Source organism: Pantherophis guttatus, chromosome 15, assembly GCF_059756535.1.
Source record: "Pantherophis guttatus breed Tessera chromosome 15, ASM5975653v1, whole genome shotgun sequence".
Lineage (NCBI taxonomy): Eukaryota > Metazoa > Chordata > Lepidosauria > Squamata > Colubridae > Pantherophis > Pantherophis guttatus.
In genome coordinates this window covers 9,115,778-9,129,725 of record NC_142077.1, presented here as the reverse complement: position 1 = coordinate 9,129,725, position 13,948 = coordinate 9,115,778, and the positions used below count along the sequence as shown (strand labels likewise).

The following is a 13,948-nucleotide window of genomic DNA, read 5'->3' as shown; positions in this document are numbered from 1 at the left end:
GCCTGCAATCTGGCACCCATGCTGCAGTGGAGGGAGGCCCGGCCCCACGTGTCTTCCCCCTGGCAGGATGGCTTGGCCTGGCCCTGAGGCCAGTGGCGGGCGACTCTCCGGTCCTCCAGGTGAGGAGGGAAGCCAAGCGGAGCAGGGCTTCCTGTCTGAGGCGTCTCCTTAAGGGGTGTTTCACGAATACTGGGACGGAAGGCGGCTGTGGACCTTCGGACCGAGGGTGCAAGTGTCCCAACCTTTAGCTGCTTTGTGATCTTCAGAGGCATTGGACACACGCGCGCACACACATTTGATTGCCTGCTTAATACGTCTGATTCAGTGGATCCTCTTAAGCCGCAAAAAGGGGAGGCTGGTTTTTTTGGCCCTACAGCTTGCCCTCTAAAGCTGGGAATGCCTTCCTTCCCCCACCACCACCACTCCTTACCTGGGCAGGAGGCCCTGGTTCCCCCCTCACAGCTCCTACCTCGGGCTGGAAGAATTGGAGCAAAGCTACCCAAAATCTGTGGCTCCCATCATCCCCAGCCCATAGGGCAGAGCCTTGGAATGAAGAAGAGGCGGTGGAGGTGCCTTCCACGTGCTGCTGCTGCTGGGAGGGCCTTTCCCAAGGCAGAAAAGGCTGAGCCAGCCTGCCCACTGTCGTCGTCCCCCTCCTCCCAGTTTATTTGCTCACTCTGGGCTCAAGGTCCTTCCTGTGCCGAGGCCGTTGAGAGGAACCTGGGAGTAGCACGGGCCACAATGCTCGCCTGGGTGCAGGGTTTCCTCCCGCTGGCCTGGACCTCCAGCCTTGTGGACTCCCTCCTACAGGGTGAGTTCTCCCCATGCCCACCCCCAATGCCTTCCCTCCCTCTCCCCACGTTCCCTCCCTCCCTCCCTCCCCTCCTTCCTGGCTGACCTCTGCTTCCCTACAGGGCTGGTGGGGGCCTGTGCTGTCTGCATCCTGGGCAGCCTGATGAGGATTTACCTCTACATCCAGTGCTTGAAGTGAGTGCCTGCTGGGAGGGTCCCCGGGGTCGGGAAAGGAAGGAAGTCCACATTCGGTGCAGCCCTCCACCACCACCCTGGACACTCCCCATAGCTGATGGTTGACCCTTGCCTGGGTCAACCAGGAGGCCGTGCAGGGATGGGACCAAGAGTGTTATTCACTTACCTTCGCTACCAGTTCTTAAATGTGAGCGCATGCACAGAGCATCAAAAACAGGACATGATGATGTCCAGGTGGTGGGCGGATCCTTCCGCAGCTGCCGCTACCAGTTTGCCTGAAATGGATAGAACTGGCTAAATAATACCACGTGGGTGGAACGCTTGTCTGGCTGCCCCGTAGACCCATCTGGCTTTTCCCCCCTTTATCCTCTCCAGTGACCCCGACAGGCAGAAGGAGAAGGAGGTTCTCCGGCGGCAGCAGCCCTTCCTGGACCAGCTCCATCTCGTGGTGCTGACGGCCATCTTCACCATGGTGGGGCACCGGGTGGCCGCCCTGATCGTCCTGGAGTTCTCCCTCCGGGCAGTGTCCACCATCCTGTCCCTCAATAAGGTTGCCCATCTCCTTCCTGTTTCTGCATCGGGGCTGGCTGGGGGAGGGGTGCGGGGAGAAGTGGGCGGAACGCCAGACACAGGTCAGAGAATGTGGCCAGAGAAAAAGTTGTGCAAAAGTTGGCCTGGATGGAGATGGAGCTTGCACAGGGTGGTGGCTGGACAGATGTGAGTTGTATCAGGGCCTCCACATTGGCACTGCATTGTTTTAAGCAGGTTTTATTTTATTGTGTGTGCTGCCCAGACTTCTTGGCAGGCAGGTGGCTAAGTAGGCCTCGGTGTCACAAAGAGGCCACCCGCTTCTTGTTCCCAAGGGGGCCCTGAGCAGCCAGCTCTACCTGCTCTGCCAATACTCGCTGGGCTGCGGCGTCTCCTGCAGCCTCGGCTACCTGCAGGAAGGAGCGCCCCATCGCACCTGGAACCTCCTTCTGAGCGTGGGGCTGGCCACGCTCCTGACCCACTACGTCTGGCGCCTGGCCTGGCACGTCTCCACGATGTACGAGCTGCACTGCAAGGAGCGCTATTGCGGGGGGTGCCTCTTCCTCCTTGCCACGTGGCACGGCATCCCCCGGCTGCTCTGCAACGCCCTTCGGGTGACCTTTGGGGTAGCCGACTTGGCGGCCGTGGCTCTGATCAACCGGGACTTCCTCTCGACCTCCGAGGCCATCCGATTCTGGACGCCGCTGACCATCTGTTACACGCTTCTGGTCATCTACATGCAGGGTGAGTTGTTTCTGGTTTCGCGAACGCCGACCCTGGCCCCACGGAAAGCAGGGCTGCCTGTAGACCCCATCCTGTTTGCCCTTCCCCTCCCTGGAGCGTTGGGGATCCTCTCTGAGCAGCGGCCAGCCTCCCTCTGTGGAAGGGGGTGCCCGGCTCCTCCGGCTGACCTGCTTCCTTCTGTCCGGTTGACCAACAGAAGAGCAGCATCACAACCCCAACCAGCAGATGGCTTTCCAGACCGTCTTTGTCAGGATGGGTGGCCTTCTGATCTTGCTGATGACGGTGGGCCAGTGGAGGGACATCGTAAACATTCTCATCTCGCTGGTGGGGGAGATCTGGTGCCTGACCCGGAGCGGATCCATGCTGGAGGTGTGCAGAAAGCAGGTGAGGAGGAGGAGGACGTGGTCGGACCGCAGGCAGAAGCTGTTGTGACCTCGGCCCAAGTAGTTATTACCAGACACAATCAGTCCTAAACAAACATATTTTATTAGAACAGCTGAGAATTACTTCATTCTCAGCTTAGTCCAAATTAATTCCAAAACAAGTCCTTCAGAAAAAGTCCTTCGGCCTTATCACAAACCTTTGTCTTCTTTCACACCTTGCCAAAGACTTTTCTTGGCAAAGCCCCACGAAGTTCAGAAACCAGAAGCCAACAAGAAACAAATGTAGCAACGTTGCTTTCCTACAAAGAGCCCAAGAGCCATTGCTGCTCTTTTAAGCCTTCTGGGAGGGGCAAATCATCTCCTGGCCTTACTCCCAAGTCATCCTTTTTGCTTTAGCTGCTCTTGCCTTCTGGCAGCTCTTCGCATGCACGCACTAGGAACAGGCTCCTCCTGTTCCTCTGCCTCTCTGCTGTCCGACTCTGGAGGCTCTGGAGTCTGCTCATTCCTCTCAGATAGCCCTGGCCCCATCTCTGCCTCTGACGCAGAGCCCTCATCCGGGCCTTTCCCTGACTCCAGAACTGGCCCATGGTCCTCCCCAGCCTCCTCATTGTCCGACTCCGCTGCCAGCTCCGCAGGCTGCTGGTGGACCACAACAGAATCAGCCCAGCCTCTCAGCTGCATCTCTGCTGACCTCTGGGAAGTTCCCTTTAAATGGAGCTCAGGGTCTGATCGGCCCATTGCTGTCTTCACTAGCTGAGCAAAAGGGGGTGGTTTTGCTTCCCTCTCCCCGCCTCACCCAAAGTCCAGAGGTCCAGACTAACCAACGTAAGCAAGAGGCCTCCTGTGCTGCGAGTCCAGGCGCTGTTGGAGGGAAGCTGGCCCTTCTGTGTATTTTGCATTTGCTTTCCGTTTCAGGATGAGAGCCCCTCGCTCTCCTCATCGACATCCGGTCCACCTCGCGGTCAGCGCCGAGAGCGCCCCTCAAGATCTCCAGCAGCGGCAGCAGCGCCAGAGGCCACGTCCTGAAAAGGTGAAGCCTCTCACGAAGGGCCCAGCCTAGAGACCGTAGACCAGGCTGGCCACAGGCCCAGCTCCTTCTGTCTGGGCTCTCCACCTTTGGTGTCAAATGGGTTCGTGGGTTCCCTCTCGGCACACCGCTGCCCCCTTCAGCAATTCTGTCAGAGTGTTTATAGCATGACTACTATTTTGAGACAACCCAGGAGCAAAATACAGGACACAGAGGTTTTGTCTTACAAATAGTGCTTTGCAGTATATACAAGACTTCTATATACAGACATACACGTGGGGATTATCCGATGCCCTGTAAGGCGTTTGCTATTCATCGATCTTTTCCTGCGCTCCAAGCATTTGTGGCATTTTTTTCCTGGGTGGCTGACAGTTGGCTGAAGCCCTTTTCCCTCCCTCACTCCACGGGGCATCTCCAAAATGACGGGTGTCAGGGCGAGAAGGTGGGTGGGAATGGAGATTTTGCAATATCTTTCCCCTGGCGTGGGGTGGGAATGGAGATTTTGCAGGATCCTTCCCCCCAGGAATGGGGTGGGAATGGAGATTTTGTAGTATCCTTCCCCTGCCACGCCCGCCAAGCCACAGCACGCCCACAGAACCAGTAGTAAAAAAATGTGAATTCCACCACTGGTGCAAACCTCAAAAGGGCGCAGGGCTCCCTCAGATGCTGCTTTCCAGAACCCCCCCCCCCCAAAAAAAATCTGGCTTCTCTTGGATACCCTCCCTGCCCCCAAGAGCCACCTTCCAGGACGAGAGCACCAAGGAAATGCCCCCCACCCCAAGCCAGAGGCTGTCCCCGTCAAAGACGGGGTGGGGTATGGGGCAGGCATGGCCCCCAAAGATTGCCTATAGGTGAAGGGGCCGGATTCCTTTCCTTACTGGTAACCTTTGACCCCAGGAGGTGTGCCCGACTTGTCTTGCAAAGCTCATCCTAACCAACGGGAGGTGATGGGTCTCCCTTTCCCTATGAGCCCAGCAGGTGGTAGCCTCGAGTCAATTTTGGTGGCTCTTGCCAGTTTGCAGGGTCAGACCTGAGCGGCTCCGGGCTAGAGACGGAATTGGGGAGAGGAGGGGGGGGGACTGGGAAAGCCGCCTTCGTTTCTTGGCCGAAGAAGCCAGCGGGAACCGGCTGCAGTGGTGGGATTCAAGTAATTTAACAACCGGTTCTCTGCCCTAATGATTTCTTCCAACAACCAGTTTGCCAAACTGCTCGGAAAGTTAACAACCGGTTCTCCCGATTCAGCGAACCGGCTGAATTCCACCACTGACCGGCTGAGTTCATGTCATGCAAAGCTTCCCTGTGCGGATGCAGCTAGGAAGAGTCGAGGAGGCTGAGCTGCGGTGCCCCCCCCGCCCTTCTCCTGCCGCTGGAGCAGTCCTGGGGGAGTCCTCAGACACTGGCCCGACCTTTGGGGTAAACCTCTGCCTGGCTCCCCTCGAAATGCGCTCGGGAAAGTTTTGCTTGATGCTGATATCTACCAAGCGAGCTCTGCGAGACAGAACCTGAGCCGAGCTGTGCCCGCTTCAGGAAGGGCATCCTCCGGCCAATAGACGGGGTGGACAATCAGAAGACGGGCGAGGATTGGGTCCACACACTCTCGGTATAGGATAGTGATGTCCCACCTCATCTGGGCACAACTGGGGCCCAGCCGTCAAAAGCAGTGGGGCCTGAGTGACGCTTCTGGGCTTCAGCTTGTGTGACAAAATGCTCCCCTCGGAAGAGAGGTAAGCGGCTGGGAGGGGCAGCAGTCAAGCCCCCTGCCCATCCCCAAGCTTCGTTCCAAGGGGGTCAGCCCCCACAAAATGGACCAAACAAAACAACCAGGGGCTTTTGACGGTCAGAGTAACTTGCGGCTCTCTCTCCCTCCCTTTAATGTTCCCCGTAAATTACTTAGGAAGGGGCTTGGCTGAGTTACTCAGTGGGGTCCTTGGCAGGTTCAAGTGCCTGTTTGTCTAAGTCGGTCCCCGGGAGGGGGGGGAGAGGGGAGGGGGCTCCTCGGATTGAATGGCCAGACAGAAGCTTTATGGGGGAGGGGGGAGAAGGATGCCTGACTAGGTGGCTCAGTGGCTAAGACACTGAGCTTGTCGATCAGGCAGTTCGGCGGTTCAAATCAGGAGTGAAATCCAGCAGGTTCTGACGAACCGGTAGCGGAAATTTTGAGTAGTTCGGAGAACCGGCAAATGCCACCTCTGGCTGGCCCCAGAGTGGGGTGGGAATGGGGATTTCGCAGTATCCTTCCCCTGGAGTGGGGTGGGAATGGAGATTTTGCAATATCCTTCCCCCAGGAGTGGGGAGGGAATGGGGATTTTTCGCAGTATCCTTCCCCTGGAGTGGGGTGGGAATGGAGATGTTGCTGTAAACTTCCCCTAGCCATGCCCACCAAGCCACACCCAAAGAACCGGGAGTAAAAAAAAAAAAAATGGGATTTCACCACTGGTTCGAATCCCTAGTACAGATCCCCTGCTGTGAGCAGGGGGTTGGTCTAGATGACCTCCAAGTTCCCTTCCAACTCTGTTACTATTACATAGGGTCACCTTCCTCCCCCAAGGTGGGAAGAGGGGTGGGGGAATCCGGTCCTCCTGCTGAACCAGGGAGCCCCAGCCAACAGCCCTCCTTCCTGGCTCAGCCCAGAGGAAGATGGGATCTGAGGATGCCTCCCGCCTGGGGATGATGGGTCCCGCGATCCAACTGGTTTTTTTTTGTGGGGGGGGAGAGAGCTTGGGAGCACAGAGGGGGCATGCGGGAGCCTCAGCCCCACCACCAAGGGGAGGGGGGAAGGAGGGCGCGGCGAGTTCCAGTGGGGAGGGGAGGGGCGGGGCGCGGGAGGGCCGGGCAGGTACAGGAAAGCGCCGCTTTTGGCAGACGCCCCTCGCCTTTTACGGCCACAACGGCGGCGGCGGGGCGGGGCGCGGCTGCTCGACCCCCGGGCAAGGCAGGCAGGCGGCAGGCAGAAGGTGTTTGAGCGAGCCACGGCTGGAGGGAAAAGCAGCCGCCCGCCCTGCGCTGCCGCTTCCAGGTGAGTTCGAGAGGCGGTGGTCTCAGGAATGATCGAGCCCCCCACCCCATCCGCCGCTTTACCTGGGCGTCCGGATCTCTTCGGAGATGAGATGCTCTCTGGGCAGCCTTTCTCGGGGAAGTCACCCCCAACTTCCCTCCTTTCCCGGGGAGAAAGGCGGAGTGGGCGGGCAGCGCTTCTTTGCAAAGGGACCCCCGCCGTCTGGAGAGCCGCTCCAGGCAGAGTCCCCCCCGCGTGGGTTGGCTGGACCCCCTTCCCCGAAAAGTCCCCGCTTTGTCTTTCCTCCGGCAGCCGAGCGGGGAGCTCAGCTGGGGCGTCCCCTTAGCCCCGCGGAACAGGCGGTGGGGTCCCTAACGCTGGGACCAGGGGTGAAATCCAGCAGGTTCTGATGAACCGGTAGCGGAAATTTTGAGCATTTCGGAGAACCGGCAAAGACCACCCTCTGGCTGGTCTCAGAGTGGGGAGGGAATGGAGATTTTTGCAATATCCTTCCCCCAGGAGTGGGGAGGGAATGGGGATTTTGCAGTATCTTTCCCTCGCCACGCCCACCAAGCCACGCCCACAGAACCGGTAGTAAAAAAAAATTGGATTTCACCACTGGCTGGGACCCCACAAACGGGAAGCCGCGGTGCCCATCCACCCACCCCTATTCCTGCAGAGGGGCGGATGCCTGGCGATGCCATGCATCCATCTTCCTGCCCCATTTGAGGCTCCCCTCTCGGAGGGGACAGAAGAAACTGGGTTTCTTCCAACTCTGGGCACAGAAGAAAAGGGGGTGGGTGGGCGAGGCCTGGGAATCAGCTGTGGGGTGGGTGTGCTTTTTTTTTTTTTCAAACTTTATGTTTCCCTGAACCCCTTTTTGTGGCTTTCTCTGCCGGGACGGGAGTGGGGTGGGGTGGGGGCTTGGAGGGAGAACCCCTCTGAGGTTGTCTCTTGCCTCACCCTTTTTCTCAGGTGGGGATGCTCTCGGACAAGAAGACGGAGAAGCGCGTGGTCTCCTCCATCTTCATCATCCTCGCGCCGCCCCGCAGGGGCTGCGGGGGTCCTGCGAAGGCCCCTCTGTTCCTTCCCACTGAGAAACCGGTCCCTCATAAAGAGGGGAGGGGGCCCAGCAGCACTCCAGGTGCAGGTGAGGCCCCTGCCACCCTTCGGACCCCGGGGCCCCTGAATAGGCTAAAACGGGGTTGCTCTGGCTGAAGGGTCTTGGCTGGCTCGAAAACCCAGATCCCTCTAAGCTCCTTCCCTCCTGCAGGCTCCTCTGCCTTGCTGCCGCCTCCTCCTGTTGACCCTCCTCAGCCCGTGGAGGCTGTCCTGGGGTCTCTGCAGCCCGCTGCCCTCCGAGTGGAGACCCTGGGCCCGGATCTGCAGAAGGGAGCAGCCCCCTCACCCGCCTCCCTGCAGGTAAATTCTCTTTCGCAGACGAAGCCTTTCCAGGCCAGCTGGGCTGCGGGAGCAAGAATTAAAACACAGGCTTGATTATAAAGTTTTAAATGTGGTGTAATGGCCACCTGGTGATCTCCTGGATCCTTCCCTTTAATCATGCCACTTTGTCTGGCTTTTTAAAATGAAATAAGCGAGAAGGCAATTTCGAGAGGCTCAAGGCCGCATTTCGGCCTCCGCACACCCTGTTTTGCAGCTTTCCAAAAAAAAAAAAAAAAAAAACCCAAGGAAGAGTCTTAATCTTTAATTAAAGACCTCCCCACCCTTGACCTACAATAGCTAGGTTGCTGTGCCTCCTTGCTCCTTTTGGCAAACTCTGAAATCCACTTTGCTTTCCTTTAAGCCCGTGGTGGCACACGGAGCCATGTCGCCTGGCACGCCAGCTCAGCTAGGGCGCACATGCACGCGCCGGCCAGCTAATTTTTGGGCCTCCTGGGCCCACCAGAAGTAGGGAAACAGGCTGTTTCCTGCCTCCGGAGGGCCTGTGGGTGGGGTGGGGAAGGCTGTTTTTGCCCTCCCCAGATGCATAGAGAGGATCTGGAGCCAGGTGAGACAGAAAAACGGGGCTACCGGGACATCACGTGCCAGGAGCAAGGGGAAGGGGGGTTGCATGTGCGGGGTGGGGCGCATAGAATTATGGGTGTGGGCACGCTTGCTCGCGAACCTCCCCACCCACCCCTCCTGGCACGCGATGGCAAAAAGGTTAGCCATCACTGCTTTAAGCGCTTGGCTTAACTCAAGCCTGTTCTATTCTCTTTTCCAGACTTCTGGAACGGAAGAGCCTCAGCCGGCCTTGTCTCTCGGCTGGACAGATGGACAGGCAGAGGAGGAGGAGGAGGAGGAGGCCGCAGCGCCAGGTGAGGAGCTGTTTCCCGGTCCCCACTGAGAGGTCTCTTGCCTCGGTGTTTCCAGGGAGGCGACTTGAGCCTGGCTGACCACCTCGTCGGTCTTCCCTAGATATCTGCGCTTTCTGTCATAAGGGCATCACGCCCAACGCTGTTGCTCTGGAGGCCATGAGGAAGCAGTACCACGTCACATGCTTCACTTGCCGGGTGTGTCACAGCAGCCTGGCAGGGCAGAGCTATTATCAGAAAGAGGGACGGCCGCTGTGCGTGACCTGTTATCAGGTAAGGCCTAGGCCAGTGATGACTAATCCTTTTTTTCCCCCCTCGGATGCCAAGAACGCACACATGCGCTATTGTGCACAGGCGTATCCCCACACCCATAATGCAATGCTCTCCTGCACACCCCATGCCCCTGCGCATGCGTGCGCAAACCCCCCGCCCTCTTGTGCAGGTGTGCACGACCCCCCCCTACGGCCCGTTTTGGGCGTAGCAGGCTTCCCTAAAGCCTCCAGCGGCCGGAAGTGGCCCATATCTGGACTTTTGGTACTTCCGGGAGGCCCGTTTCTTATCTTTATCTTTCTTTTATCTTTTATTGGATTTATATACCGCCCTACTCCCGAAGGACACAGGGCGGTGAACAGCCACAGAATAAAACAGATAAATGCAAAAATTTAAAATAGAATAAAAACGAATTAAATAATTTGGCTGAGACAAATTTAAAATACCCAATAATTTAAAAACAAATTAAAGTTTACATTTAAAAGGGGAAAAGGTTTAGGCCAGGCCTCCACAGGCTCTGGAGGCTTTCCCGGAGCCTCCAGGAGGGTGAAAACAGCCTCCTCTGGAAGCCGGAAATGGCATGTTTCCAGACTTCCGGTAGGCCTGTTTCTTGCCTTCCCAGAGCCTCCCTGTACTTACCGTGTTTCCCCGAAAATAAGACCCTGTCTTATATTTTTTCGAACCCCGAAATAAGCGCTTGGCCTTATTTTCGGGGAGGTCTTATTATTTTGGGGCGCATGGAGGAAACCAGAGGAAATGGTGGGGATCAGCTGTGCATGTGTTTAAATATTTTCAGGGAGGGCTTATTTTCGGGGGGGAGGGGGCTTATTTTAGTGCATGCGCTCAAAAGCCCAATTGGGCTTATTATCAGGGGAAGTCTTAATTTAGGGGAAACAGGGTACCTAATATCTAAAACGGACCGCGTGGAGACTCCTGGGAGGGGAGGGGCGGCATGAGCAAACACGCGTGGCTGCTGCATTCGTGGCAGAGACCCAAAAATCAGCTGGCCAGTGGGAGGCGTGTGTGCATGCGTGGTGGATCTGACCTCGGGCGACAGCCCACGTGCCCACAGAAATGGCTCCATGTGCCACCTGTGGCACGTGTGCGATAGGTCCGCCATCGCATGCCTAAGCAATGGCCAGCCTGGCATGCGGAGCGGGGAGGTGGAGGAGAATCCGGCCTGCGTCTCGCCTTCCTGGGTCTCATGCCGCCTCCTGCCCACCCCAGGAGACCCTGGAGAAATGCGATGCCTGCCAAGCCTTCATCCAAAGTGAGATTGTGTGGGCTGTGGGAAAGGGATACCACCCTGAATGCTTCACCTGCGTGGCCTGCAGCCAACAGATTGGTAGCGACGCCTTTGCCGTGGATGACGATCAGCGGGCGCTTTGCCTTCCAGACTTTTACCGGTACAACATCGTGGCTCTCTGCCTTTGGGGGTGGGCGGGAGGGTGTGTTTTGCACAGGGACGAAAGGCAGGGGAAGCCCTGCCCCAGCCTAGAGTTAAAACCTGCCTGCCTGCCTTCCAGGAGGTTTGCTCCCGTCTGCGGGGTCTGCGAGGAGCCCATTATCCCGCAGGACGGGAGGGACGCGTACCGGATCGAGTGCCTGGGCAGAAGCTTCCACGAGGACTGCTATCGGTGTGAGGTGGGTCTGGGGAACTGGGCTGAGGGCCGGGGTGCTATTCAGCATGGTTCAGGGGAATCAGTAGCGGAAATTTTGAGTAGTTCGGAGAACCAGTAAATACCACCTCTGGCTGGCCTGAGTGGGGTGAAAATGGAGATTTTGCAGTAATCTTCCCCTGCCACGCCCACCAAACCACGCCCGGTAGTAAAAAAATTTGGATTTCACCACTGGCTGGGGGTGGGGGTGTCTTTAAGAGGCCTTCGTTTGAAGGATCCCCGAGCAAAGAAGCCAGCATCGTCGCGTGACCTCTCTTTCGTGAAGCATCTGACTTGTGGAAATCAAGGTCGGCTTTCTTGCTCCAGAAACTCCCTTTCCCACTCCTTAATTGTGGAGAACTTCCAAGCTGGGTTTCAGCGGCTTCGAAAAGGCGTGTTCCCTCCTCCCCAGGACCCGTGGCCCCCACCCTAACCACACAGTGTTCTTGGCAAAGGGGATGAAGCAGTGGTGAAATTCAGATTTTTTTTTTTACTACCGGTTCTGTGGGTGTGGCTTGGTGGGCGTGACAGGGGAAGGATACTGCAAAATCCACATTCCCCCTCCACTCCAGAAGGATACTGCAAAATCTCCATTCCCTCCCCACTCCAGGGGAAGGATACTGCAAAATCCTCATTTCCTCTCCACTCCAGGGGAAGGATACTGCAAAATCCCCATTCCCTCCACACTCCTGCGGGAAGTACATTGCAAAATCCCCATTCCCTCCCCACTCTGGGGCCAGCCAGAGGTGGCATTTGCCGGTTCTTCGAACTACTCAAAATTTCCGCTACCGGTTCTCCAGAACCTGTTGGATTTCACCACTTGGATGAGGGTTTCAAAGCAAGCAAGCTCTGCGGAGGTCTCGAGGAGGCAGCCCTCCTGACTCTCTCATTTCTTTTGGCCCGTAGAAGTGTCAGGTCTTGCTGTCCCTGGAGCCCACGGAGGACGGGTGTTACCCTCTAGGTAGCCGCCTCCTTTGCCGAGCCTGCCACGTCTGGCAGAGCCAGGATCCTCCCACGGAAGAGATGGAGGCTGATTGCTCTCAGAATCTGGGCCAGGAGGGCTAGCCCAGTGCTCCACCTGCCCTCCCTCACCCCCTTGTTCTGTCTGTGAGCCTTTTTCAGTGTTTTTTCCTCCTTGGGGAGTGGGCCAGGGAGGATGGAGATTTGAACGAGATTTGCCACTCTTCTACCAGACCAAAGACGCCATGCTCCTAATGCCCCCCACGCTTATGTCTGCCGGATCGGGGCACTCTTCTTCTGCTCTCCTTGCTGCTGGAGGCACGGCAGAAGCCTCGGCCGGGATTCAGCCTCTTACCCAGGGTAGGGGAGGAGAGGTGAGGCTCAGGGTCCTTAGTAGTCCACCTTAAGGAGGTGTAGAGCGAGGAAACGGCCATACGATTTCAGAAGGGAAGCCCTAGTTGGCCCTCACAGCTTCTCCCAAGCTCTGCTTTGGGGAGAGGGGGGTGGGGCAGGTGACAGCCTGGGCTTCTAGGACCACCTGATCTGGAGAGGGAGCAGCAACCCCATGCCACAAATTGCCATGTGGCATCTCCATAGTTGTGGGCCCTTCAGCTGCTCCGTGGTGGGTTGGTCGGGCGAGAGGGAGCCGAGAGCGCTCTAATCCTGCAGCCCCCTAATCCTGCTCCCCCTGCCCCAAAGAAGCCCCCCTTTTGAGTCAAGCCCAGCAGCCAGGAGATCAGAGAAAAGGCCTGGCAGGTGGAGACACCTCGGCAGAAGCAAGTTTTCAGTGGATTTCTCCCCGTTAGTACCCGTCTCCTCCACTAGGGGGCAGCCCAGCTCTGGAACTTGGGTCCCCCCCCTCCCTCCCTCCCTGCAAATCAGAAAGATGTGGGCACCGCTGCTGGGACTTAAAACATTGGGGAGCCGGGCAGGAGCTCTGCCCCCTTGAAGGACGGAGAGGGGCTCCTGGAAAAAGCCTTGTGGAAGCTCATTGTCCCACAGACACATTGGAGGCTCTTTCTTTTGATACTCGGGCAACCGCTTGAGCCTTTTCCCTTTGCTTTCCTCAGTCCTGGCCAGCAAGGCCAAGAGTTAAGAGTGCCAATAAAGGGGGAGGGGTCCCCAAACCGGCTCCCCACTTTACCCCCGCAAGTCGAGGCGGCTTGCTAACTGTTTCCCTTTGTCTGTGTTGACTCTGCCCAAGCGCTGTCCAGGGCCATGACTGGAGGGAGAGAGGGATGTGCTCCTTTGGGGCTCCCTCGGATATTTCAATCCTAGGAGCCCCCCTTTGTTGGTAGTCGGGTGCCAGGAAGCCTCTCCACCACCCACCCGCCGCCGAGGCTGGGCTGCATCCCTCCGAGAAGAGCCTGATGATCTGCAAGCTTTTGTTATAAACCGATCAGGAGCCGGCAGACACAGGGCAGTTGCTTAAAGCAGGGGTCTCCGACTTTGGCAAGTTTTACCACTTGTGGACTTCCACAAGTCCACGAGTGGTAAAAGTCGCCAAGGTCGGAGACCCCTTGGCTTAAAGCCATTGGTCCCAAAGGTGCTTTTCAAAAGGCAACTGGACTTTCTTGGGGGTTCCTTCCCCCCCCCCCTTTAAAACGTTTCGCTTCTCATCCCAGAAGCTTCTGGGTTGAGAAGCGAAACATTTTCACAAGTGGGGGGGGGAGAAAATCCCTTAAAAAATTTCAGTCACCCTTGTTGGGACAACCGTGGACGGCTGAAAAGACTTTCTCCGTAGACCCGGCGAGGTGGCCGTGCTTGTCAATCAGAAAGGTCGGCGGTTCGAATCCCTAGGATAGGGTCTCCCTGCAGGTGAGCAGGGGGTTGGCTAGATGACCTCCAAGGCCCCTTCCCACTCTTGTTACTCTTGTTATTATGTTATGAAAAGCCATTTCTGCAAAGGCAGAGCCTGGTTAGCAGGGGTTGGGTGTGTGTGTGTGCCAGCCTTGGTGCCCTTCGGAAGGGGGTGGGTGGGATTTATCGCCTTGCAAGAAGATCTCTCGATTCAGAGGCTTTGCTTGGCCTGTCCAATGTACGGATCGAAATCCGGGGTGCGTGTGCAATAAAACAATCCG

General features: G+C 57.2%; 2 protein-coding genes across 3 annotated transcripts; both read left to right on the top strand.

The window, feature by feature from the left end:
• Positions 1 to 159: 159 nt before the first annotated feature.
• TMEM82 (transmembrane protein 82) lies at positions 160 to 13,042 on the top strand. Of its 2 annotated transcripts, XR_015729947.1 has the most exons (13): positions 160 to 811; positions 915 to 987; positions 1,363 to 1,537; positions 1,851 to 2,259; positions 2,456 to 2,643; positions 3,558 to 3,672; positions 7,640 to 7,814; positions 7,938 to 8,086; positions 8,889 to 8,982; positions 9,083 to 9,252; positions 10,477 to 10,655; positions 10,776 to 10,893; positions 11,814 to 13,042. XR_015729947.1 is itself a non-coding variant. In XM_034401597.3 (6 exons), exons 1-6 carry the CDS (start codon positions 397 to 399, stop codon positions 3,666 to 3,668), a joined length of 1,371 nt encoding a protein of 456 aa, XP_034257488.2. In that variant the 5' UTR covers positions 257 to 396; the 3' UTR covers positions 3,669 to 3,899. The 2 variants fall into 2 exon arrangements, 1 of the variants encoding a protein (XP_034257488.2); XM_034401597.3 differs by lacking the exons at positions 7,640 to 7,814; positions 7,938 to 8,086; positions 8,889 to 8,982; ... (2 more) ...; positions 10,776 to 10,893; positions 11,814 to 13,042 and having other exon boundaries at positions 257 to 811; positions 3,558 to 3,899.
• Positions 6,584 to 13,537, top strand: FBLIM1 (filamin binding LIM protein 1). Its single transcript, XM_034401603.3, has 8 exons — positions 6,584 to 6,685; positions 7,640 to 7,814; positions 7,938 to 8,086; positions 8,889 to 8,982; positions 9,083 to 9,252; positions 10,477 to 10,655; positions 10,776 to 10,893; positions 11,814 to 13,537. Exons 2-8 carry the CDS (start codon positions 7,646 to 7,648, stop codon positions 11,970 to 11,972), a joined length of 1,038 nt encoding a protein of 345 aa, XP_034257494.2. The 5' UTR covers positions 6,584 to 6,685; positions 7,640 to 7,645; the 3' UTR covers positions 11,973 to 13,537.
• Positions 13,538 to 13,948: the final 411 nt, after the last annotated feature.

Bases quoted from the DNA above. Each gene is read 5' to 3' on its own strand.
- TMEM82 (XM_034401597.3), top strand. From the start codon at position 397: ATGCCTTCCTTCCCCCACCACCACCACTCCTTACCTGGGCAGGAGGCC. The intron at 2,260-2,455 runs GTGAGTTGTTTC...GTTGACCAACAG, and splicing joins TCTGGTCATCTACATGCAGG to AAGAGCAGCATCACAACCCC. The intron at 2,644-3,557 runs GTGAGGAGGAGG...TTTCCGTTTCAG, and splicing joins TGGAGGTGTGCAGAAAGCAG to GATGAGAGCCCCTCGCTCTC.
- FBLIM1 (XM_034401603.3), top strand. From the start codon at position 7,646: ATGCTCTCGGACAAGAAGACGGAGAAGCGCGTGGTCTCCTCCATCTTC. The intron at 9,253-10,476 runs GTAAGGCCTAGG...TGCCCACCCCAG, and splicing joins TGTGCGTGACCTGTTATCAG to GAGACCCTGGAGAAATGCGA. The intron at 10,656-10,775 runs GTACAACATCGT...CCTGCCTTCCAG, and splicing joins TGCCTTCCAGACTTTTACCG to GAGGTTTGCTCCCGTCTGCG.